Raw genomic sequence first — 27,853 nt, 5'->3', positions numbered from 1 at the left:
TCTTTAGAAATGAGATTGTCTGAACCCCAGCTGGAAATAAATACAATTGTTTTGCCGGAGATCTCAGACAAATTGTTTGTTATCAGCTGCTCAGCCACTGGTCAACCAGCCCCTAATATCTCATGGAACCTTTCAGACAGTCTACAATCGAAACCTCAGACGTACAGGATTTGGAACCCTGATCACACAGTGACTGTCATAAGTAACTTTACTCAGAGAACCTCCAGGACCTTGGGTAAGGCAGAAGTGACCTGTGCAGTGAGTCACCCGGCCCTGGGGTCGGAGAGACGTCTTCATACAGTAATCCAGTATAATCCAGGTAAGTCCATAGCACCCACAGCGACCTGGACCAACTCTTTTTGTCAGAATATGCAAGACCTATCCGCAGCTGTCAAGCTAACATTAGTTGTATTTTGTCCTCTAATGACTATTTGAGACTTGGATATTCTACATCTGTTTTGAGCAAACTGGACTCCGCACTGGTGTGTAAGCATCAAACAGTCTGTGTTGGCAAAAAACAGTAGAGCAGATGAGACCTTCACTGGAGTCTCAATTCATGAGTACAATGCAAACATTCAGAATAGTTGTATATAATGTATCATCACTCTGCTATTCGTCAGACCGGTTTGTCCTTTAGTATGTACAGTTCAGGCTACATAATTGGTCCGTAAGCTGCTTAATACTAAACAATCATTAATTGCACGTGCAATAGTATGTAAAGAACTTCTTGTGTAATAAACACAGTGTACATATTGTTTTCATTAACTGTATGTGTGTTATATTATTGTGTTATATAATGACATATTGTTCTGCTTGTGAATAGCAGTAGCATTAATCATACAGGCATTGCTACTTATGCACGAGTGTCATAATAATCCCTGTGTTAGCGTGGGTTTCCTCCGGGTGCTCCGGTTTCCTCCCACACTCCAAAAACATAACAGTAAGTTAATTGGCTGCTATCAAATTTTCCCTAGTGTGTGTGTGTATATATGTGTGTGTGTGTGTGTGTGTGTGTTTTAGGGACTTTAGACTGTAAGCTCCAATGGGGCAGGGACTAATGTGAGTGAGTTCTCTGTACAGCGCTGCGGAATTAGTGGCGCTATATAAATAACTGATGATGATAATAATCATCATACATAGGATAGTACCTAGGAGAAATATAAGGATATTAGACATCACTGAGGATTTCTATGACCATATCAAAATATAAGAAATCAAGCCAAGTGTTTATATAGATTGCAGAACACCAAGATGGCTTTTTATAATGTTATATCGTACACACAAATTAAACACACACATATTGACACTAACATAGACCGAAATTGCCACTGACAAACTGACTTTAACACTAACAATGACATTTAATGCAGGATACTCACATGTCTGATACTGATATCCTCTGTCCAGGAACTTTGGTCTACTTATCAAATAGAGAAAAGCCCTATCTCTTGTTTTCACTGGAGATAGGGCTTTTCCCCTGCTTCGCTTTATCAAGGGGTTAAGCACACTGCTATCTCCAAAGGGAACCCCGGCTGGCCAATAAGATTCAGTGATTTTTCCCAGCGATATCTTAATCAGGCAAAGCATGGGGTCGCCTATTTAGCACGGATTGCGGTGGTACATGTACTGCCGTAACCCTTCTTCTGCCATCGCCATCTCACAAAATTGAATGCGTTTTTTCATTTGACAATTCTTTTAAAATATATTACTTTTTTTTTTTTTTTTTTTTTAAATATACCTTTAAACATTGGGGTTTTTTTGTCACATAGTGTCTGGGTTTTCAGTTCCACTGTCCGTGCACGATCCGTCTAGTCGCGAGACTGGCCTTATCGTACCGTCCAATATAGCACAGCTGCCCCAGTGATATTTTGTTGATAAATGGCGGTGATAACAGACCCTCTATCGCTGTGATAAGTGATGATAGAAAATCACAACAGTGATATAATAACAGTGATGATTAGGGACTTGGAAATTAGCATTGTGCTAATATACTGAACTGTGCTTATTTGTAATATATTAATGTACAATATATGACAATTAAATGTATATATAATTAATTGCTATATTTCTTTTTTTCTAAAAAGAAGAGGAGGACACATCTGCAAAGAGAGGATTTTCACGTCTTTTAGTGCTTGTTCCTATTTCTGCCTGTGTGATTCTTCTACCTTTGTTTGGTCTCTTATTTATCAAAATAAAAAAGATGCAGAAGAAATTCTCGGTAAGCACTTACAGTATAGTAATGTGCCACTAATATGCCCCTGCTAGAACTAAATGTCTGAGTACCACTGTCAGCCTTATATAATAGACTTCCATCTCCTTACCTACTGTCTCACTGAGCTTAGTGACAATCATTACATTAAAAATAAAACAGCAGTTAAAATAACTTTAACAATTCTGGGCGATAGATTTACCAAACCGTCTACAAAGGTAAAGTGGGGGTGTTGCCCATAGCAACCAATCCGATTCTAGTTATCATTTATCTAGTACATTCTAGAACACTGGTGGGCAACAGGCGGCCCACCGAGCCTTCTCCTGCGGCCCCCAGTTGTGTCGTGTGACCTCCTCTGCACAAGGCGGGGAGACGGCCCTCCACCTAAGTGAACGTACCTATCACTGTTCTAGAAAATGATAGCTAGAATCTGATTGGTCGCTATGGGCAACACCTTCACTTTTCCTTTATAGAAGGTCTGATAAATCCTACCCCCTGGTGGTGGCTGTATAAAATACAGTGAACATTGAAACAGCGCTTGTCAACATTATTAATAGATCACTATTTGGAAAAGGGGATGACAATAGGGCTCTTTGGCCAACACGGCATTTGGGTGAAAAAATTGTACCTGAAATATTGCAACCAATCAGCAATTAGCTTTTTCTGTCTACTGAAACTGATACAATGAAATTGAGGGTCTGCTTTTGACTGCTATTGTTTAGTGCGACTTTTGCACCTACAGACAATGTTACCAAATGAGTCCTACTGTGTTTATCTCCGACTGAACTCAGGTCAGGCTACCGCATAGGGGGTTGCTACCAATGAGTACTTACCTTAGAGCGCTAGAGATTAAGATAATAATGTACCCTCACTTATGCCATACCCCACCTCTAATTATGTCACACATATCTCTTGCCCCTCGTGAAAGTCTTTAGACTCGATTAGATGACAGGAGGGATCTGTAAGGAGATCAAAGGATTATCACTGAATGTTGGGATCTATTTACAGGTGCCGTCATAATAACTAGTCAAAAAATGAACATGAGTCAATTCCTTAATATTTAAATTACCAAACACAAAAGGAAAATATAAAATAGGGTTATTATTCCTTCAGCATGTGTCTTGATTTACAACAATTTTTCCCATACAAATGTTACTGTTTTGAACAATATATTTTGTATTTTTTTTTTATATATATAATGAATCTATCTTTTATTCTTTTTAGGTCCTTTGCGATCCTAAACATATATTCAACACACCGAGGACTGTGCCTACCTGTGAGACAACATGTAACAACACTGGGTATACACCATGTACAACACTGTAAAGTAAAGAACAACAAAAACATTGTCAATTGGGGATGACGTTGAGTGTACGCCCAGTTTATTCGGGCAGGGCATGCACACTTGATGACACTTACTCACGAATGGTGAGGGAGGGGAGGGTAGGGAAGAGGCAAAATATAATATGGGCATGGTTATAATCAGTGCTTTTTTTGTAAGAAAAAAGTTGCCGGAACTCACATCATGTAGTCAATCACTGTACACACACCCACACACGTCGGTTGTGTAGCGAAACATAACGGGCGCCGCCCGCAGTAAGCACTCAGCGCGTGACCACATGACCAATGACAAGCTGAGCAGCGCCACAAGCCAAGCTGTGGCACTCTCCTGAATGTCACTGTATACTTTGTTTAACACTGCTACCCCCTCCTCTTTCAATTCTATTTGCCTGTCCAACTGCTCTACACTCTATGCTACCGCTTCTGTGTCCCTATCTCAAATGGCGCTAGATCGCCGTGGAGGGTGGTATTTATAGATTCCAAAACTCACAAGAACCAAGATCCGAAGACGTCGCAGTGACGTTTTGCCTCGTTTTTGATTCCGAAATAGTGAGAAGGCGGCTCGGTACTCGGATCCCCAAAGTTCGGGTCGGTTCGGTATTCAGGAAACCGAGCCTGTCCTTCTCTAGTTATAAGTAAGGTCATACTTCCCAATTTCTGGCAGTCAGCGTCCAGAAGCTGCCGGGGGGAGGTGGGTGTGCGGGGGGCGGGGCTCAGAAAATTGTGTCATTTTGCCCCCCCTTTCTCAGAGAATCGTGGCATTTCAGATCTAATTCTGCCCATTAGTTCACTCCTGCATATAAAAATATGAATATATATTTTTATATAACTCACTTTGGATTGATAACTAAACTAGGTTAAAATATAAAAGATGTTACATCTGTATAGAGGTTTTACCGTATGATCTGTATAAGTTATTTTCTTTCCATCTCTTTAAATAATAAATGAGATGAGCAGGTTACCATAATATAATATTTCTATAATTTATTAAAAAGGTATTATACATAGATACACCCATACTGGAAAAAGCAGACATACGCCCAGGGTCTCAAATGCCAATTGACACCCTATATTTGATTAACTTATTCTTTTATAGAATATGAAACTCCTTCTTACTTCAAAACACACCTTCCCAGCTTACATCACTGCTGGCACTCTATCATTAAAATAACATGTTCTATTGGACGGTCATTTAGTTAGCCATATCCGGCGATGATTGCAAAATAAAATCACATGACCATTATCTAATCTGTTTTGCTCATGAATTGTGCAGTAATGGAAAATTACTAAAGACGTGTCTCTTTTTATGCAATTATGTATTGTGCAACACGTTCTCTTAAAAGTACAGACCCTAATCTTATATGTATGAGCTTATATGTATTTCTGTTAGTTTTGTTAAAAGTTACTTATACAGATCAGTTATGCTTATGTTTTTATGAATATTTTCAATAAATAATTTATGAAAAAAATATTTGATTGCACTGCGGGGCGCCTCCTTTATATTTCCTTTTATTCAAAAAAACATATTTAAAAAAACAAACAAGTGTTGCATCCTACATAAATTGATAATGATGACTGGTGTCTCTACCACATGATGATTCGCTTAAACCGTCACACACGTCAAGCATATCATACACTTTGAAAGTATCTTCATGCAGTACATGCATATAATATAAATATTACATACTTGCCACATTTTGTTACCTCCCTTACGGGAGATCCCAGAGGGGAGGTCAGGGAGCCAATGGGGAGAGGAGGGGGTGCAATTGGCGAGATTTGGCATCAAAAGGTGGGGGCGGGGCTTGATTATATGTCCTTAAGCCCCGCCTCCACCAGGATCCGGGAGGGTGCCTGCTCTTGTGGGAGTCCTGGACAGCTCCCCAAAATTCAGGAGCCTCCTGGACATTCTGCATGAGCAGATGAGCTTGAAATATTAAATATTCCGACATTCGTGATATCCCTTCTGGGTTACTGATAACTATAATATGATGTGGCCAGGACTCCATCTGTGCAATTGTACGTATTGTGTGTCCACTTTTTTAATATTAAACAAAGAAATATAACACAAAAGAGTAGAAGTGCAAAAATAACTTGGTTTGAACCCTTCTAAAAGCTAAAAACCAGTGCTAGAGGCTCAATATCCTCCAGTTATGTTGGTTTACAGGTGACAAACTGTTACCCTGGTAATAATATAATAAATAATAAATAATATAATAAACCATTAATCATCATCATTTATTTATATAGCGCCACTAATTGCGCAGCGCTGTACAGAGAACTCGCTCACATCAGTCCCTGCCCCATTGGAGCTTACAGTCTAAATTCTCTAACATACACACACAGACCGAGAGAGAGTAGGGTCAATTTGATAGCAGCCAATTAACCTACCAGTGTGTTTTTGGAGTGTGGGGGGAAACCGGAGCACCCGGAGGAAACCCACGCAAATACAGGGAGAAAATACAAACTCCTCACAGTTATGGCCATGGTCGGGAATCGAACTCATGACACCAGTGCAGTGAGGCAGAAGTGCTAACCACTGAGCCACCGTGCTGCCCATTAACATCACCATCTTGCTCCTCTCTTTGTTTGGTCAGCCTGTATCATGCACTTTTTATTTTTCATCCAACTCCAGGTTTGTTATTGTGACGATCGAGCATTGTGAGTCACAATGTGGCAGATGTGTGTTGTTGACTGAAGAATAACGTACAAGATACACAGCTGTTTCTAAAAATACCAGATGACACAATGTAATGACAGATACACACAATGGGCCTGAGTCATTAAGACAAAAAAGGAGTAAATGTTCTCTGGGACAAACCATGTTACAATGTAAGGGGTGCAAATTAGTTTATTATTTTGCACATAAGTTAAATACTAGCACACAGATACTTGATAGCTGTATTATTACACTGAAATTTAATGTTGATCTAGGACATGCCCTAACCCAACTATAAATCTGTCCCTACATTTTAAATTCACCTCCCCCTCCAATGCAACATGGTTTTGCCCAGGTGCAAATGTTACTCCTTTATTATGTTTTGCTCTCCTTAATGACTCAGGCCCAACGACTTGTAAACAAAGGTGATTTTATGGGCTATAAAGGACAGCTGTCATAACAATGCATCGTCACCACAACAAAGGACAGTGCAAAATTTAAAGGGTACTTACATCTTTAAAAATAGATATAAGCACCTTCACTGTCACATTAAAGTGTTTTATGTCACTGTATGTTTAATAGAAAAGTCAGAACATAAGAATATAAATGATTTAATACATTGAATAAAATTGTTATTTTAACAGAATTTGGTGTGGATAAAGAGTGCCCCAATCAGAAACTTCTATTTCATCTTCTTTATTTTGTTGATGTAAATAGATTCTGGGGAGCGCCTCCTAGTGGGCAAAGTAAATAAGAGGCTATTAAGATACTTAACTTGACGTGCATATATACGTATAGGTAGACAGATGTTGATACACATGTGAACTAGGTTGTTGCAGACATTGGGCCTGGTTCATTAAGGAAAGTAAGGCAAATGAAGGAGTACATTTTCTCCAGGCCAAACCATGTTACAATGCAAGGGGTGCGTATTAGTTTATTATTTTGCCCATAAGTGAAATACTGTCTGTTTTGTCATGTAGCAATGAAAACCATGACTGGGACATAGCAATACCAGGATACAATGTATTTAATAAGGTCGGGGCTGGGGAAGAATTGAAGGGAAAGTCTGCCTTTTTGCAGATGACACAAAGATATGCAACAGGGTAGACACACCAGGAGGGGTGATCGATGACCTCGGTAGATGAGATAAAGAGTGGCAACTACAGATTAGTGCCAAAAAATATAGTATTAATGGCATAATTATGGAAAGCTACTGAGGAGGAAATGGATCTATGAGTCACTACTTCAGGTAACGTAAAGGCAGGTAAGTAATGTAACAAAGCAATGAGGAAGGAAAGTCAGATGCTTGGTTGTATAGGGAGAGGAATCAGTAGCAGAAAGAAAGAAGTAATAATACCACTGTATAGGTCATTGGTACGGCCTCATCTAGAATACTGTGTTCATTTCTGAAGGCCATATCTCCAGAAGGATATAAATACATTAGAGACTGTACAAAGAAGGGCAACTAAAATGGTGCATGGCCTACAGCACAAAACTTACCCGGAAAGACTAAAAGATCTTAATATGTATAGTTTGGAGCAGAGAAAGGAACGGGGGGACATGTAGAAACTTTCTAATATTTTAAGGGTTATAACTAGAGATGTTCACTGACCCCGTGTTTTGATTTTGTTTTTGGCAAAACCGCCCTTGCATGTTTTGGTTTAAAATCCCTATTTTTTCCTAAAATCACATAATTTGGCTCTTTTTTTGTTCCTACATTATTATTAACCTCAATAACATTAATTTCCAATCATTTAAAGTAAATTTTTGCCAAGTGACAAGAACACTGCTACCCTTCCTGTTTCTGTGTGAGCAATGGCACTGAGCAATGTCTCTGGAGACTGGAGAGTGACAAGAACACTGCTACCCTCCCTGTTTCTGTGTGAGCAATGGCACTGAGCAATGTCACTGGAGACTGGAAAGTGACAAGAACACTGCTACCCCTGCTTCTGTGTGAGCAATGGAGCTGGATCTCCTGGGGAGGGAGGTACTTATGTAATCCAAAACCCGCGAGATCCGCCAATGAAATTATGACGTTTCTCCTCGATTCAGATCCGAAGATGCGCAAAAGTACCGAACCGGCTTGCGAACCAACTCGGACGTTCGGGTGGGCTCGGTTTTCAGAAAACCAAGCCCGAGCATCTCCAGTTATATAGGAACAGTAGGGAAACATTCTACAAAGCAAGAGAAGAATTAGAACACGAGGACATGCACTGACATTGGGGGGAAGTAGGTTCAGAGGAAATCTGAGGAAAACTACTTTTTATTACTATTATTATTCATTTTTATTTATAGGGCGCCACAAAGTATCTGTAGCGCCGTACAAGGACAAACAATGGCACAGTACAAGGTGAAACAGCACAGTACAATTAACATTAAGCACTATAACTCTGAGGGCTCAGGCACAGCAAGAAAGAGAGGAAGGGAGGGGAAAAGTGAGTACAGGCAGGTAACTATGGCCCAAGAGGGTGGGCACGGATGACGGGTTAAGAGTCACTAAGGGGAGCGGAGAGACGCGAGAGGAGGCAGAGGGTCCGAGAGGAGGTGAGCTGAGTAGCTGGAGAGCGCAGTTAAAAGTGATGGAAACAGGAGGTGGGAGAGCCCTGCTCAAATGAGCGTACGTTTCTACTTCACAGAAAGGGTAGTGGATCATTGGAATAGCCTCCCATCAGAGGTGGTAGAGGGTAATACAGTAGAGCAATTTGAACATGCTTGGGAGAGTCATAAGGATATCCTTACAAAGATTAAAGGATCAAAGAGGGTTTGAGGCTACTATAGGTTAAAAACTGGTCACAGATGGGCACAGATAAGCAGGATAATAAATGCATGGATGCAAATTGCATTACGTACAGAAATAATTCAGCATAAGATGTAACAGGGTGTATTGGAAAAATACAAACTCTTCTCCATGCTCAGCTACAATCAAGGGCATATGGTCCATCTATCTCATGGAACTTATCTCAGCTATGCTACGTAATTCTCTTAACAGCTTCAAAAGAACAAGGACACTCTGGACTTACTACCATGAGGTTGAACCCCCATTGAATACTATCCATGGCCCCTCAATTTGATTTCTCTCTGTATCATTAACCTTTAAGATCAATTGTGTATTGAAATCTGTTAAAGTTAAATGGTAGCATTATACTATGCTATACTTTATACCTATGTTATTCGTTGCAACTGTAAATTTATTCCTTTTTCCAAGTTGATGGTTTTCTGTGGACGACCCTTATTATTTTTTACCCTCCGCATAGATCTCCCTGTTGTATTCCCCCCCACCTCTTCCCTAACCCCTTATTAGTACATATTCATGCTCCAATTGTTTAAATTATTTATTAAATAATAAAAAGTTGGGGGAGGGGGGGAAAGGCATGGCATGGACAGAAAGGACGGAGAGTGGACAGACGGGAGACACTGGGTACAGGACCGTGCCCGTCAGAGGTTACATTATAAAGGGAGGGGTAAATAAGTAATAGGCAGAGTGGGGTCCACTATGGTGTTGAGACCTAGATGGTGCATGTAGTGTTCTGAATCAGAATGATATATATGGGACATGGTTTGGTGATATATCACCAGCTAATAGAAGAAGGAAAGAGAGATAAAGATGATTGAGCGATGTATGAGATGTTTTTTTTCTGGTGGCAGTTTGATGATATTAGGCACTTAGGCATTTAAAATAGAAAAAGAGTCCATTGGGTAAATGTACCAAGCTGCAATTTAGCATTTTCAGCCCTTGTATGAAATTGCGAATTGATAGAAAATTGCCAGTAAAGTGATTGTTTTTCAAAATTGCCATTCCAAAAATCTCTACAAATCGCAGCCCCAACGTTTTGCCACTGTAGCATTACAAGTAGAGATGGTCACTGACCGACATATTTTGGTTTTGATTTTGGTTTTGGCAAAACCGCCCTTGCGTGTTTTGGTTTTGGTTTTGTTTTGCAATTTGTTAAAAAATTAAATTTTTTTGGGCTAATATAACATAATATAACATAATTTAGTGCTCCACCTGTTTCTTGGATAAGTGAGGTAATTCTACAGCTAATATATGGCAACGAGCGCTGACCCCACCGGGATGTGTGCTTTTATCAGACACACACCAATCCAGGGTGCCAGACAATGCACTAAAAAGAGCGAACAAAATTTATAGCAAAAAAAGTTTGGTGTCTATCTGTATATTACACACTACAGTTATAGTTAAATAGAAAAAAAAACAGCCTGCAAACACTGTACGATCAATAGAAATGCCCAAAGCATCTTTTCTGTTTGGCTCTACTGTACACCCAAACCTCATTAGTGCAAAATCAGAAATATATAGTGCCGGTATCTAATAATTTCAGCACTAGAAAAATTGTTTTTTTCAAAGAGGGGAATATCTGACACCCCAAACACTTGTAGTGCAAATTCAGTAATATATACTGCTGGTATTTAGTAATTTTAACAGCAGAAAATGGCTTTTTTAGAACTGGGGAATATCTGACACCCCAAACACTTGTAATGCAAATTCAGATATATAAATATAGTGCTGGTATCTAATCGAAAATAGATTTTTTGGAACAGGGCAATATGTCACACCCCAAGCACTTGTAGTGCAAATTCCAAAATATATACTGCTGGTATATTACTATTTCTGCAGGCAGAAAATAGTTTCTTGAGGAGGGAATATGACACCCCAAACAGTTGGTAATGCTTGCAAAAATGCCTCCTCTCTTCCTGCTGTAATAAGTGCTCTCCCTGCTCTTATGCTGCGACCTAACCCTTCTCTCTCCCTCTGTCAAATGGCGCAGGATTGCTGTGGAGGCGGATATTTATGCATTTGAAATATCGCGAGAACCGAGCTCCGAGATCCGACGACGTCACAATGACGTTTTGCCTCGATTTCAATTCCGAATAGGCGGAAGAGTACCGAGCCTGCTCAGCTCGGTACTCGGATACCTTAAGTTCGGGCGGGTTCGGTTCTCGGGGAACCGAGCCCGCCCATCTCTAATTACAAGTCACTATATGTATGAAGCTACAATTTTGCAATCTCGCCTGAGATTAATGTGAAAATCGCCAGATACAACACGTTGCTTTGGATAGGCGAGATGAGTAAAGACATCAGCTCTCCACTGCTGCCCAATGTTAATATAACAGGAGACACAATACAAGTTTTATATATGAGGGTAATCTTTCTTGTTTAAAGTACATACTTGTGGCACTACAAGGGGCAGCATGCACATGGACACAACTATGTACTTTAAATGGTGTCCGTCCCCATCTGGAAATATTAAGTATTGTCACATCATAAAATATAATTATTGCCCTACTGGTTAATAAAATAGTAAGCCACTATAATGTAATACAATAAAAAAATATTTACATATAGTCATTTATGAAATTTGGCACACTAATTTATTCAGAAAACAATTTGAGCCCCGTAAAATAATTAATAATCATTTTTGCCCCTCTAAACAAGAAATCATAATTACCCTCATAAATAAAACTTGTATTGTGTCTCCTGTTATGTTAACACTGGCTAGATAGCTCTAATAATATGCTTTGTTTTATGCTCAATCTCGGGACAAGTTTTAGTTTCTGTTTAATCTCCCGCGAGTTCCGGCGAGGTGTTTAAAATCGACACAAATCGCTGGATATTGGATTTTGAAATGTCTAAATCACAGGTTAATATTCATGGCGACTTTGCACATAATATCACCAGTGACCTCGAGCGATTTGCAATGACAGCTTGATACATTTACCGCCATGGGGTAGATTTAATAAACTGCGGGTTTGAAAAGGTGGAGATGATGCCTATAGCAACCAATCAGATTCTAGCTGTCATTTTGTAGAATGCACTAAATAAATGAAAGATAGAATCTGATTGGTTGCTATAGGCAACATATCTACTTTTTCAAACCCGCAGTTTAGTAAATATACCCCTATGAGTGTTTATTATTGGGAAGTGGAGTAGTGAGGGGTAATATAGATAAAGGGGTGTGAAGTAGGGGGTAATAAGGATGACAGAACAATAATGCCATGGAAGGAAAGTAAGAAAAACAGTTTAGTAAATATTGTGAGTTTTTAAGGGGTTAGTGAAAATGTGACAAGAGAATAACACAAAGAAGCAAATTTAGCAGAGTCCAAAAGTTAGCAGATTACATTGTTCAGGTAGAGACATGAGCAGGAAATAGTGATAACAGCTGACGTTTTATTGATTGTAGTTCTCACAAGTTGTTCCACTGTGTTTTTTAACTGTGAATTTTGTACAATTTGGGAAAAGAATCACTTAGTACATAAAATCACAATTGCATCAACCTCTAGCATTTGCTTTCCCCTAAAATCACACATTTTACACTTATTTAGAGTAATGCTGCCATCTACTGTCTAAAATGAGTATGTATTTCTTATGGCATCTGGACAGTATATGCCTATTTAAGGGTTGAACGTATTAGTGCACAGTACGTACGCAGAAGAGGACGTAGGCAAATAGAAAGGTGTACTTACATGTGTAGGTTGAGTGGGGCTTATGTCAAGATGTGTACAACTCAAAAACAGCAGTATGTGCACCAAGTGTATGTCAGACATAAAAGTGTATATACGTCATAGAATTAGATCCCAAACTGGCTCCCGGAAGGCAGCTGAAGAAAGTAGGTAAGTATGATATACGTATGTCTAACAATAAAGAAGAGATGCTGCTTGATGGTCAGTGGCGCACGCAGGGGGGGTTTCTGGTTCCCCAGAAACCCCTCCCCTCCGGGAACCAACTCCACAGCAGCCGCGGCGCTGTCAGAGAAGAGTCCGCGGCAGTGCTGTATTGTAGTATAATACAGCACTGCCGCGGATGCTTCTTGACAGCGCCGAGGCTGCTGTAGAATTCAGACTCGGAGCAGCTCTCTCTCTCGCTCTATTTTTTCCCCCAGGGCCGGAAACCCCCCCTTTTAAATCCTGCGTTCGCCTCTGATTGTGTTAGCAGAAAATGCTAAATTTGAATTTCCCTGGTTGTACACAATACAATATTGTATGGAAGTGTCATATGCACGAGAGAAAATAGTGTTTTGACAATTATTAAAAATGTGAAAGTCACATTTTCCGTATTAAATGTAATTAAAAATACCCATACATCCATTGATTACCGCTGTAAAAATCCAAGGGAAATATTCCACCCTGCAGTAGTCCAAATGGAAATGACAAACAAGTACTTCAAAATAGATGGTTGCACATTGACATAACATAGCTGCAATTAATGAATCAGATGGAGGGGTCAATATGCCACCAGCCAATCAGATGCAGCTAGATAGTGCTGCAGGTGTCATCAATGTCATCATCACATATCTTTACACCAGCGCTCCAGTACCAGCAAAAGATTAAGTATTGTAAGAACTGTATCTGGAGATGTGTCCAAGTCTCATAGTTCATATCTTCAAGGGGTGTGCAACTGCATGAACATGCAGTTACTGTGCTTAACTAATACCCATGCACCTCTTCAGACATAAGGGCTGCAAGTCTACCATATGTACAAACCACAGATGACACAGATGAATTTTGGCAAACATGCACAGTTTGTAAATGCATATATTTATGGCACAAAAATTTTCATTTTTTTGTACAGGTGCCTGTAGAGGAATAGCTGGAGGCACCTGAGTGCCCAAGGTAGTCAGGAGAGTGTCCAGGCAGCAAGAGAGACAATGTCGAAATTGTATCAGCTGATTAGCTTCTTGCTTTTCCAACCTACTGACAAGATGTTGCACCAGGTCCCAAGGTGACGAATCACCACCGAAATCCATGGCCAGCGTATACTGTCATGATACTAACGCATTTCTACCATCCCTTTCACTATCTGTCCCAGAAGTAATCTGATTTGATTTACCTTGTTACCTGTGTTTGTATATATTTTTGTATCATGTTGTGTCTTGATTCTGTTTTCTGTATATGTAATGTACGGCGCTGCTGACCCTTTGTGGCGCCTTATAAGTCAAAGATAATAATAAAAATAATAATAATAAAGTGGACTCTCTTTCACCAACCTGACTTACCGCTTTCAGATACAGTGACATGCAGTCTAATGAACCCCCGGTGTTCCTAAGGGACCCCCACAGGGAGGTTTGGGCTTCTCTGCCTCGCAGCCCTCTGCGCTACCTCCAGGCAGAATGCCAAATCAGAAAACAGAAGAAGTGTCAGAACAAGCCAGGTCAGCAACAATCAGGAGCATAAAAAGTACCAAACAACAGACAGAAGAGAGTTTATGAACAGTCCAGGTCAGAATGCACAGGGATTGGCCACGAAAAATACAGGAACGAGTAACGGTTTCGAGCCTGATTTTTTTCTGAGGAAACCACATATCAAATGGAGAAGTGAGTTGAAAAGAAGGCTAAACAAACAAATAGCCATCTCTGAGGAAAGCACACATCAATAGGGGAGAAACGCGTCAGTGGAACTCCTTTGAACCGTGATCACAGGACTTAATTATAACTCTACTGATTGGATTGACTGATTTAAGGAGAGATCACAATCTCAGTTGGATTCCACCATCAATATTGCACATTCCCCCTTTTTATGAAGCCTGGAGTGGGGTAAGATCGATATAACAGAGAGAGAACAGGCTTAAATTGCAGAAGAGTGATTGAGTATGTAGCTCTAGCAGGCGGAGCTAAAAGCCGCTTGCAGAACTTCATGAGTCAGATGTGCGGAGTATGATCTGTATCTCCAGGGTGTTATACTGACGGCTGTATCATATGAATGATCGTGAAAAAGGAATTGTGATCCACATAGTAGTGTGGCGTATATCATACAACAAATGTGCGGATTTAATAGATACAATCGTGTCTTGTACTGTGGGTAATCCTGTGATCTCTTTATTGTCAAAAATCACAGATTATGCAATGAATTATTGTCTATTAGACTTTTTTCCTATTTTTCCCCTATATGTGCACTATAGGTGATTTCAACAAAATTTAAGACTAAAATTAGTCCGGATTAATGGTTTGGTGGAGTATGTTTTGATATTTACTTTTCTTTTTAATTTTTTGCTTTATATATGTAATAATGGTTATACAAATACGTTTGATTATATATTTTATATCTATGGTGGTATTTATTAGATAGGATCTATTTGCCCTTGTTTTTGTTTTCTTTCATTATAATTGAAGTTGATGCACAACAACTTCTATAAATAATCATCTATCTAAGTATATTAATTGTTATTTGAATCGGTTTTGTATCTATATTATACAAGGTATAGACTGCTATAGTCAGCGCCAGGGTTTTCCGCCCATTTAGGTTTAGAATTGTAGATACTTTGGCACTGAGCAGGTTTAAATAGATGAGTTGATGAAATAGGGCGGGTCTTAGGTCAGAACACATGACCACAGGTTGAAAGCTCTTAAACTGCTATGCGCCTTCTGTTCTACAGAGTAGGATTGTGGCACAGCAGAGGGGGCACGCCCGATAGAGGTTCAAAAAGTAACATCCAGACTCTGATGTGTGACACATCAACCCCGCTCCCTCATCCATCGTCTACTGCAGGGGTCAGGAAACTTTTTTACCTTTTACCCCCAAATATATTTAGATATGCCGACTTTACCCCCTTGATTTTAAAGAAAGAAAATCATATATTATTAATTATTGGAATACAAAATTTTATTGAATCTATTAAAAATTTCGTTGAAAGCTTCAACTTCAAAACTTCAGGTTTTGGAGAAATGATGTTGCTTTATTTTTGATACGAGAGCATCAATATTGGGGCATTTTAATGTCAGAGCAATTTGGATATAGTCTTCAGCGTCCAAATGATTTCTCTGTTTTGTTTTTATGTTCGTTAGAGTGGAAAATCCTTGTTCACAAAGGTAGGTTGTTGCAAAAGGCAGCAACTTTTTACTGCCTCCTCATGTGCAATTTTGATGCCTTTGCAGCTGTTGACATCAAAAAATATGACAGATCTGCTTTGTTTTCAAATGCAATACGTGCTTCATTATTGTATCGAAGCTCAAGAAGTGCCTCTGCCAACCCTTGAGGCTCTTCTGGTACAACAGCAATTTCACATGTAAAGGGGTCTACAATCCAACTGACAGCATGTGACTCGTCAGCATTACCCCCGGGAATTTCATTTTTACCCCATTTGGGGTAATTTACCCCTGTTCCCTGACAACTGGTCTATAGACCCCAGTTGCATACACTCTTCCACCACCCTTACAGTTGAGATGAGGCTGCATTGTTTTCTGGCAACCAAATGGGGCTATATTATTTTATGGTAATTAGATAGGGCTGCATTGTATTTTGCTCATCTGTGTGGACGACATTGTGTACTGGTCATGGGATTGCCTGCATGATGTACAATCAACCTCTGGAGGTACACTGTGAATTGGGCTGCTTCGCAGGGACATTATACTTGAATATTACATATTTTAATAACTATACGCATGAAGGTGTACACTATGTCCTCCACATGTCTGTCCAATTTCTAGACAATAATTTCACATCTCATGACATTGTCTCAAAATGCTGCAATAAAATTGTTATTCCCAAAATATCTATATGCCTGAATAGGAGTGGATTTGCTTGTGAATTTCTATTGTTCACCTGTTGTGGATTAATAATAATAACATATTGTAACCTTTATGATACCTCAGCTCAGTAGATGATAATTATAATGTGAGATTGCTAGGCAATGCTAAGACTGCATAGAAGAGCTGTATTTTCTCAATCAAAGCTCATAAGGTAACATATTGTATTGGAAAACATATTGTTTGGCTTAACGGAAACCACTAGTTCGAAATTGGAAAGGTCCTTTATGAGATTAATCAATTGGTAGAACTAAAGTATAGGCACCAGCATATAATTTTTACCATGCCTTGTGCTGGCCCCCATTCATGTTCTATTCTAATAGTGGCCTCACAGGACAATCCCCCCTCTCCGCCCACGATAAGGAATTATTTTCAAATTCGACTCATTTCCAATTTCACCAAATTTACGCAGCCTTTTAAGTGCATTCGTCAGGCAACAGCAAACACAAGACAATTTTTTTTTATATGATCATTCTGGGGCCTGTGGATCCTTTTGGGGCAATATCAGACTGCTGTTTTAATTAGAAAATGTTTAAATTTTAATTAAAAAAGTTTTAATTAGAAAAAGAAAATCTCAAGTACATTTGAACTGACAACAGGCTTCACATACCAAGTTCACTGTGTTATATGTCAAGGATATAACCTATAGGTTTAAATAGTGAAGCTGTGGGTCTCTTTCCAGCCTCCGTCTGTACCCAAAACCAGGGGATAAATGTATCAAGCTGAGAGTTTTCCAGCGGGTTTGAAAAGTGGAGATGTTGCCTATAGCAACCAATCAGATTCTAGCTATCATTTTTTAAAATGTACTAAATAAATGATAGCTAGAATCTGATTGGTTTTTCAAACCCACCGGAAAACTCTCAGCTTGATACATATACCCCCTGGTCTAATATAATCTGCCAATTACTTTATTTAAATTTAAGCTTTCTACTTCACCTGAAAGTTGTTTATATTTATGCTAATTTGGCATTTAAAGAGCATCTTTCCTTTACAACTTTTTATAGACCTGCCAATTCGCACAGTCATAGAGCTCCACTCTTTTATTCCTCTCTGTAGAGTTTGTATGTTCTCCCCGTATTTGAGTGGGTTTTCTCCAGGTTCTCCGGTTTCCTTCCACACTCCAAAAAAACATACTGGTAGGTTAATTGGCTTCTGACAAAATAAACCCGTGTGTGTGTGTGGCTGGGAATATAGATTGCAAGCTCCACTGGTACAAAGACTGATGTGATCGATGAAATAGTCTCTGTATACTGCTGCATGATATGTATCTGATATATAAATAAAGGTTATAAAATAAACATTGCTAAGGTTGTACTTACTAGTGAACTACTGCCAGCTGGAGTTCCCTAAACAATAGAATCTAAGGGCTAGATTTACTAAGCTGCGGGTTTGAAAAAGTGGGGATGTTGCCTATAGCAACCAATCAGATTCTAGTTATCATTTTGTAGAATGTACTAAATAAATGAAAGCTAGAATCTGATTGGTTGCTATAGGCAACATCCCCACTTTTTCAAAGCCGCAGCTTAGTAAATCTAGCCCTAAGTGTTGTGTTCCCAATCACAATATTAAACATTTTTCCTTAGTCCACTTGTTAGTGGGAGAGAGTCACCGCAACAAGAGGTCCACGGCTTAATGAGCCACTTGCTTAGGTCTAGTGGCTCTAATATGGATATTCTATTAAAGAATAGAAATGGAATCTTTGCCTTATATTATACTTAGTTTGTCATTTTTCACTTTCCATATCCTATAACATCATCTCACATTTTATTTCCATGCTTTCACCCTCCCTCTTATTGTGTTAGTTGGCAAAAAAGTGTATGCAGTATAGTAAATGCCACAAATATCACTATTATAGAATAAAAGCCACATAGTCATTTTATTGTCACAGCAGGATACTTTCGTTACCAACCAGAGAAGTGATTTCCACAGTAAATATGGGAACAGGAGCATAGTGGAAGGCAAATAGGTTCAGGCAGTAGGTGATTTGGTTACTAGGACAGATAAGATATCTTCTGCCAGGACAATGAATGTCGGACAATTTACTGTCTCTCAGGTGGTCTTTTCATGGGACCTGGAGCTTTAATTTCAGTGGCACTTCCAGTCTACGATGGCCGACCACTAAGGAACCAAGTCCCGGTACTGTCTGAAGGACGTCCTGATGAGTCGGCACATATTAGAAGACGAGTGTGCTCAGGGCAGTCTTTGCTGTAGGATTTTACCCCAGAATGGCTGCAGCTCTATCAATGACTATTTTACAAGACAATTAACACAGTAACACATAACAGTATATTTTTATGGGGAACATAATTTTGACTGCCAAGAAGAGAGGGTCCCAGGTTGGGCTTAACCTTGAATGAATGTGCCCAGTAACCACCTCTCCTTGGCCATAGGCAACACTGGTGATTATAAAGGAATAAAAACTATTCTGGACACAGCCCATTCACTGTGGGAAAGGAATTACATTAAGGGTATGGAAAACGTAATGGCTCATTAGTGACACCAGCTCTACATCCCCACTTCCATCTGGCTACATAGACATGGTCAAGGGCCCAATGGTTCACCCACCACATCCACTGAGGGCAGCTCGATGACCGAGTCAATGAACCTTCAACTTGCTCTGTGTTGGTAACAGACTAGGCAGCACCTATTCCACACCTTGGCAGTATTGCCAGTGCTGACTCCTCTGCCATGTTAATGCTTTTGGCTATTCACCTTCTGCAGTGGTCTCTTTTCATCATAGATAATTCCCAGGAAATTCCTCTTCAGGATACAGAATCCTGATCACCGGGAGTGCAGTTTCCTTCAAAGCATTTGAAGTTCTGCCGTTGTTGCTGCGATTTTCATCTGGGGGAGAGAGGGGGGGGGGGGGGACGTTACATGACCATTATGACCCCATTTCCTGGACATTGTGGCTGTTAGACTACTATGAGGAATAGTAGATGCAAGATTCCCAGTTTGGCCTGGACATATATACAGTGGGCCAGATTTACCAAGCTCCCTGCAGAACACCTTGGTCATGCACTGATGTGTCTGTATTTTCAGCCAGCACACAACAATGTGCAGATCTATTCTCCGTCCTTGGAATACGCCTCTGCAAACTAGAGATGTGCCCATGTGTTTGGAGAGGTGGAAAAATCTCCAGAGGTCCCACCTGAGGATCCCACACTGTGAAGCCTCATTTGGGTGGTACTGCTGATACCTTTTACCTACAGGCCCTGTAGCCGCCACTCCCCCTGCAGTGAAGGTAGTTCCTTCATTGGTCCAACTCGTTTTGTTCAATGAAACTTTTTGGATATCCTCATTAATGGCTTCAATATACCAAGAGGTGTCAGATTTGTGTTTGTAACTTCAAGTGAGCTTAGAAATGCTCCTCTCCCCTGAAGTGCAACATCGAGGTGCAAAATTTTCCAAAAACAAACCATGGTCACCGTACCTCCCCATCTGCAGGCATCATAATGAGCGGGCGGGGGGTTACTTACAAAAAAGTGGGGGTAGTTTTGCCCAAAAGTGGACATTTCTGGGCGGATTTTGTGGGTGTGGTTGGGTCAGGGGCATTGGTTTATATTGTCCCCATTTTGCATGTCTAACTGTTGTTTGGGAGTCAGTTGTGTCCTAGTTCAAAATTCAAGTCTATTTGCAAAGTAAAAACAGCCATGTGCCCCTAAAAATACATCCTCTCGATCCCTAAATCTAATATCTATTATCTCACTCCAAAAAAGTAATCAAAAGTTTGTTTTTCATTACACCACCGGAGCAAATCCACTCCACCCAACAAAGATCATCAACATTCCCTGTATACTCATTTATACTGATACATTGTTAATCGCACAACATCATGATTTATTGAGGATTTGTTGGCGCCATCCACTGGTAGTTCCACAGTGTTTAAGTCAGGTGCCACCTCCGCATCCCTCATACGTCCCGGAGACGGACGCTCCTCTCCTCTCACTCATGTCCCTATGCCTAGCAACGGGACACTCATCCGGGTCCTGGCGGCACAGAGCACGCATGCGCAATACCTCGCGCCCCATTGCTAGGCAACGACACAATGTACTTCACAGCCTGTCGGCGGTCAGCTATGTTCTGACCGCCGAGACCGCAGGCTCCGGTCAGGAGGCACTTTGTTCTATTTAAACGTCACTCTGGCGCTATTAGGGTGCCAGAGTATTGGTTCGCCCTGCTCCAGCGTTCCTGTTTGTTCTATTGCTACTTGGTTCCTGATTTGGCTTGTTATTGACCTTCCCTGTGGGTTCCGTTTGGTACCGCTCTGCTTGTTCTGGTCTTGACCCGTGGCACGTTCCGGACTACTCTCCTTTTATCTCCGTTGTACTGTGCTACCGTTGGTTCTGATCCAGACTGTCCGACCATTCTTCTCTCATCGCTGCACTGATGACTATATGGGAGATCCGCGACCTGCGCACGTCACGCAGCCAAGTCCAGACCTCCTTGCGGGGGTCCCTGGTGAACATCGGGGGTACGTTAGACTCAGCGCCTCCCTGTTTAGTTGGACTAATACCAGTCAGTGATAATTCCAGTGTTAACTACGTGACAGTTTATAAGTTATCCTATCCCTAGGTTTATGTTGGTAGACTGAGGACATTATCCAGCAATGTTACATGTTTAGTGATCTATTGAACAAGTGGTGAAAAGCCATAATACCAGTGTGAACACTATGAAGACTATGTCACAGCATTTTCTTGTTGAACAAAGGGTTAACGCCGGTGAAATTTCTGCCATAACCTATTTACCGGCGCTTACTGCGGCCCCCATAGACCTCTATTAGGACAGCGGTATTAGGCAATTTATTAAACTGTGAAAAGCAAAGCTTTTTGGTGCAAAGTAACGCTAAGTGTGACATTACATGACCTTAACATGGGAACCAGCTGAAGCCTCTCCAGCGTCACTGGATCCGTCAGGGTCAAATCACTATGCGCACGTGCTGACATTCAGGGCCCGCCAAGAGAAATTTGTCAGGCCCCAGTACAATAACCTATTGGGGCCCCCTTCCATAGCTGTCAGAGGGAGTGGGGTCACACCAGGTTAGTGACTCCGCCTTCTACATAGGCAGCAAAGGGCCCTCAAGCAGGCCCTGGCTTTTGCCTCCCCTACCCCCGGCACCTAGTGCTGCCGGTGATTGGTAGAAGTGCTCTGCGCATACATGTAGCACATCCACAGGTGAGGGATCCAGCGAAGCCGGAGAGGCTTCAACTGGATCCCATTGAAAATGACAGGTAACGCCATATTTACAAAGCTTAATAAATTGGAGAACTTCGCAGGTTGTATGATTTCACCTGCGTTGAACCCCTCATAAATGTGTGATGGTCATTTTATGGAGAAAACTGCTTTTTTATCTGTTTTTATGGCTAATGGCATGTTAATAAATAGACCCCTATGTATGGCAGAGATTTGCAGCATTACATAATGAGTAGAGATGGGCGGGTCCGGTTCTCCGAGAACCGAACCCACCCGAACTTTGGGTATCCGAGTACCGAGCTGAGCAGCTCGGTACTCTCCCGCCCGTTCCGAATCCAAATCGAGGCCGAACGTCATTGTGACGTCGTCGGATCTCGGGGCTCGGTTCTCGCGATACTTCAACTTTATAAATACACGCCTCCACAGCAATCCATCGCCATTTGACAGAGGGAGAGAGCAGGGTGTAGTCATAGGCTAATTAGAGCAGGGACAGAGAATACAATATTGTTCTTGCAATTGCTCTAACCAAAATCGCTAGTGCAGAGAGGAGGATAGAGGTTTATTATTTTTTCTTCACATTTGGCACTCCCCAGCGCTTTTGGGGTGTCCCCCATAATTGTGCATAAATATTTCTGGCTGTCAAAAGTCATATCTGTCAGCAGTATCTACTAAATAATTTTTAGCACTCCTCAGTGCTTTTGGGGTGTCCTCCCTAATTGTGCATTAATATTTCTGGCTGTCAAAAGTCATATCTGTCAGCAGTATCTACTAAATAATTTTTAGCACTCCTCAGTGCTTTTGGGGTGTCCTCCCTAATTGTGCATTAATATTTCTGGCTGTCAAAAGTCATATCTGTCAGCAGTATCTACTAAATAATTTTTAGCACTCCTCAGTGCTTTTGGGGTGTCCTCCCTAATTGTGCATTAATATTTCTGGCTGTCAAAAGTCATATTTGTCAGCAGTATCTACTAAATAATTTTTAGCACTCCTCAGTGCTTTTGGGGTGTCCTCCCTAATTGTGCATTAATATTTCTGGCTGTCAAAAGTCATATCTGTCAGCAGTATCTACTAAATAATTTTTAGCACTCCTCAGTGCTTTTGGGGTGTCCTCCCTAATTGTGCATTAATATTTCTGGCTGTCAAAAGTCATATCTGTCAGCAGTATCTACTAAATAATTTTTAGCACTCCTCAGTGCTTTTGGGGTGTCCTCCCTAATTGTGCATTAATATTTCTGGCTGTCAAAAGTCATATCTGTCAGCAGTATCTACTAAATAATTTTTAGCACTCCTCAGTGCTTTTGGGGGGTCCTCCCTATTTGTGCATTAATATTTCTGGCTGTCAAAAGTCATATCTGTCAGCAGTATCTACTAAATAATTTTTAGCACTCCTCAGTGCTTTTGGGGTGTCCTCCCTAATTGTGCATTAATATTTCTGGCTGTCAAAAGTCATAACTGTCAGCAGTATCTACTAAATAATTTTTAGCACTCCCCAGTGGTTTGCGCTCAGAATGGATTCAAAGCAGTCCACATATGATCTGAATGAGCAACCAGGTTCTGTCACCAGTCCTGATGTTAGTGTTCCCAGTACGTCATCTGGCCAAGGCGATGTCAAACAACAGAGTGTTTTCAAATTAGTGCAAAAAACAAAAACCAAAAAAAAATTTACTGTATTGAAGCGAAAAAGAAGTGTAACTGAGCAAAAGTTAAGTGACGATAAAAAAAAAATTGCAAGCATGCCATTCTACACACGCAGTGGCAAAGAGAGAATGAGGCCTTCACCTTTGGCTATTAGTGGCAGATCCCAAAAAGTTACCCAGCCTACAATTGGTGCACAACTACTGTTACGCGTCAAAGCCGAGCTGCAAGATAACAGTGAGGCATTACAGGAGAATATTTGCTCTGATTCACAAATGACAACAATCCCTGTGGAGAGTCCATCCAACAATGGGATGTCTAATCGTGAGCATTCTGCTGATGTGTGCCTTAATAGCCCGAGTGTAGCCGGTGATACCCAAATTGAGGATGCCACTTTGGAATTAGAAGAGGATGAGGGGGAGATTTGTGTAGGCGACGAGGGCGCTAATGAGGATGTTGATGAGGATGAGGTTGTTTGTGTAAGTCCTGCACCAGTGGCAGCAGTTCTGGCACGTGACAAGAAAAAGGCCATTGTCATGCCTGGGCATAAAACAAAAAAATCCACTTCTTATGTGTGGAATTATTTCTACCCAAATCCAGACAACAATTGTATAGCCATTTGTAGTGTATGTGAAGCCACAGTCAGTCGAGGGAGGGACCTTAACCATCTTGGAACCTCGTCTATGTTACGCCATTTAACGAGAGTTCATGGCAAAGTGTTGGGAAAAGCTGAAAGTTCTTCCCAAAAGAATACAAGCACTCCCTCATCAGCTAAGACCCTCCGCTCACCGACATACCGACGGCTACAAAATACACCCACCACACCATCCTCATCAATATCCTCAGTAGCGCTCGGAGTTAGCCCGGCATCCCACTTAAGGCTGGATGACTCCGGCACTATTATTGATTCCTCTGAAGAAAGCGTTAGTCCTGCTGCTGCTGTTGCTGCTGCTGGGGGTGAATCGTCATCCCAGAGGCAGGTTAATAAAATGAGCAGTCCTACATTTCAGCAATTAACTGTGAAACAATCATTTGCGAGGGGAAGCAAATATGACAGCAGTAACCCAGTCGCCAAGCGAATCACAGACGCCATGGCTGCAATGTTAGTGTTAGATCTGCGTCCAATCTCCACAATAAACGCAGCTGGTTTTTCACAGTTAATTGAGGTTTTGTGTCCGCGTTACAGAATTCCATCGCGACACCATTTCTCCCGTAAAGCTATTCCACAACTATACCAAAAAATGTGTAAAAATGTAGAGATTGCGCTGAAAAATGCCATTCTGCCCACTGTTCACTTAACCACAGATATGTGGACAAGTGGAAGTGGCCAAACCAAAGACTATATGACTGTGACAGCCCACTGGGTTGGTCATTCACCTTCACCAGCAGGAACAGCAGCAGCATGTACACCACTACTTAACATTTGTCACAGGCAGGCCACTCTTTGTATCACCGGCTTCACTAACAGGCATACGGCTGACAATTTGTTACGCAAACTGAGAGATGTGATTGATGCATGGCTTATACCACTCGGACTCTCCCCAGGGTATGTCATTTCAGATAACGCCAACAATATAGTGCGAGCATTACAGCTGGGTGATTTCCAACATATTCCCTGTTTTGCTCACACCATCAACTTGGTGGTGCAGAGCTTCCTACGAAATAACCGTGAGGTGCAGGAGATGCTTTCGGTGGCCCGTAAAATTTCAGGCCATTTCAGGCATTCAGCCACAGCATGTAGGAGATTACAGCAGCTCCAAGAGCAGTTTAACTTGCCCTGCCACCAACTTAAGCAGGAGGTGGTAACTCGGTGGAATTCCACCCTGTACATGCTTCAGAGGATGGAGGAACAGCGCAAAGCCATCCAAGCATATTGCACAAGTCATGACATTCGGAAAGGAGGGGGGATGTATTTCACTCTTGCACAGTGGGGAATCCTTTCAGTGCTGTGCTAGGTGCTGAAAGCATTTGAAGTTGTGACATGTGAGGTCAGTGCAGACTCTGCTAGTTTGAGCCAAGTCATTCCTTTAATTAGACTATTGGAAAAGCAGCTTGAGAAAATGAAGGAGGAGCTGAAAGCAAGCAATTCAGCAAAGTATGTTGGCCTTGTCGATCAAGTACTTAATTCGCTTCACAATGATCCTCGAGTTATTAAGATCTTGAACTCGGATCAGTACGTTTTGGCCACTGTGCTTGATCCAAGGTTTAAAACCTACATTGAGTCTTTACTTGTAAATGAGCGAGATGTGAACTTTTGCAAGGAGCTATTGCTCAGCAAGTTGGCCGCTGAACTGGGCCTCGGCTTGACGACGTGTCCTCCTTCACTTTCTCAAGCTGTTGCTCGTAAAAAATTAAATTTTCAAAAAAGAAGCAGGGAAGACACAGGGGGCAGACCAGAACAATTTAACATCTGGGCTGGTTTGAAGGATTTTTCAAAAAAATGTGTCACTTTGCCCATAACTCCATCCAATATGAGTATAAACATGCAAAGGATGGTGGAGGATTACTTTCAAGAGGTAGTTGATATGGAAATGTCAGACAGTCCCTTTCCTTACTGGGAAGAAAAGCAGGCCATTTGGAAACCCATGTACAAACTTGCTTTGCAATACCTAAGCTGCCCACCCTCCAGTGTGTACTCTGAACGAGTGTTCAGCACAGCAGGGAACTTAGTCAGTGATCGCCGTAGAAGGTTACTTCCCAAAAATGTGGAGAAAATGATGTTTATAAAAATGAACTACATCTTCCACGAGGAAGGCCTTCACCATCCAAGACATCCAAGCACTGACTGTTCTCTAATGGCGGATTCAAGCGGCGATGAATTGATAGTCTGTGATGATGACCCTGATGAGGGTGAGGATTAAGCTGAAGATGATGCCGATAACATCTTTTTAAAACTTTCTATGTAAGTGTAGGGTGCAATCTACCCCCAAAGAGGAAAGGGACTTGTGGCATTTCCATATCACATACCATCTTGAAAGGCTGCTGTTAGGGCAATTTATCCTTAAGGGTAGGGTGTCATAGACAGAGTGACCCTAAACTGGCTTTGTCCATTTTTCATAATATTGTACAGTCTATAATGGCTGAATTTTTGGGTATTTTATACAAGTGGAGGGGGGCCTAGAGAGACAGAAACCAAACTGGCTTTCTCCATGTCAATTAATATTGTACAGTCTATATTGGCTGAATTTTTTGGTATTTTATACAAGTGGAGGGGGGCCTTTCAGAGACAGAAACCAAACTGGCTTTTTCCATTTCTTTACATATTTAACTATAAGTGTAGGGTGTAATATACATTCAAAGACGATGGCTGCATTGCCAATATGCATAGATGGAGAGGAAGACAATCTGTTTTGTGTGTAGAATAGGCCTACTAACGAAGAATTAAACTGTTTTTTTGGATGATTTATTACCTCAACAATTAGATTACTTGTCTCTAAAACAGTTGGAGCACTAAATTGGGTTAATTTAGGCCCAAAAACATGGATTTTCCAAAAAAATAGCAAAACAAAACCAAACAAAACCAAAACCAAAACACGCAATGGCGGTTTTGCAAAACCAAAACCAAAACCAAAACACGACGGTAATCCAGATCCAAAACCGAATCCAAAACCAAAACACGGGGGTCAGTGACCATCTCTAATAATGAGTTACCTTAGTCTTTCTGATCTGAGAAGTTTATATAAGACTAGTTATGTATTATTTTTTCATACATATATTTATGTTTTTTATATTGTGATCCCGCAGCAAAGATTCAAAACTGTTCTATTTAATAAGTTACCAAAGTTACAGTGCAAAGTGCAGTAACTGTATATACTGTATATACTGCAGACAGCCTCCTAGCTGTGATTGGCTGGAGGCGACAGATTTGAATGCAGCAGCGGCAGATTTGAATGTACTTTCACTTTGACAGCTCCCAGTGTGGAAGTCACAGTAACTATTAGGAGAACATTACATCCTGTATACAGATGAAATCACTGATCCTCTTATCCTTAGTGCTGTCAGCAACCACAGGTGAGTGCAGCTGTCTGTGTGCATGTATGTACAATGTATGTGCTGTGTATGTACAGTGTACGGTGTATGTGCTGTGTATCATATGTACATGTCACTGTCCGTCATGTAACTCCGGACATGGGTGGATTAGACGTGACTGCTCTGCAATGACTTCTCCGGTATGTTACATGTCTGTAGCATGTGCAATGCAGGATGCACGTGAGCTCATGACAGTACATCTATGTAAAGTGTAACTGGGGATGGGCAAGAATATAGAAAATATACAATAAATAG

The 27,853-nt window shown here is 41.0% G+C and overlaps 1 protein-coding gene across 1 annotated transcript in view; it reads left to right on the top strand.

Moving 5' to 3' along the window:
- Positions 1-27,853, top strand: part of LOC142139984 (uncharacterized) — a 73,109-nt gene that overhangs the window by 16,112 nt on the left and 29,144 nt on the right. The window contains exons 5-8 of the mRNA XM_075197847.1: positions 8-319; positions 2,085-2,218; positions 3,434-3,531; positions 14,225-14,370. Of these exons, the coding sequence (XP_075053948.1) occupies positions 8-319; positions 2,085-2,218; positions 3,434-3,531; positions 14,225-14,370 (690 nt within the window). The remainder of the gene's footprint in view (positions 1-7; positions 320-2,084; positions 2,219-3,433; positions 3,532-14,224; positions 14,371-27,853) is intronic.

This window comes from Mixophyes fleayi, chromosome 2, assembly GCF_038048845.1.
Source record: "Mixophyes fleayi isolate aMixFle1 chromosome 2, aMixFle1.hap1, whole genome shotgun sequence".
In the NCBI taxonomy this organism is placed as follows: domain Eukaryota; kingdom Metazoa; phylum Chordata; class Amphibia; order Anura; family Limnodynastidae; genus Mixophyes; species Mixophyes fleayi.
This window is presented reverse-complemented; position numbering and strand designations above follow the sequence as displayed.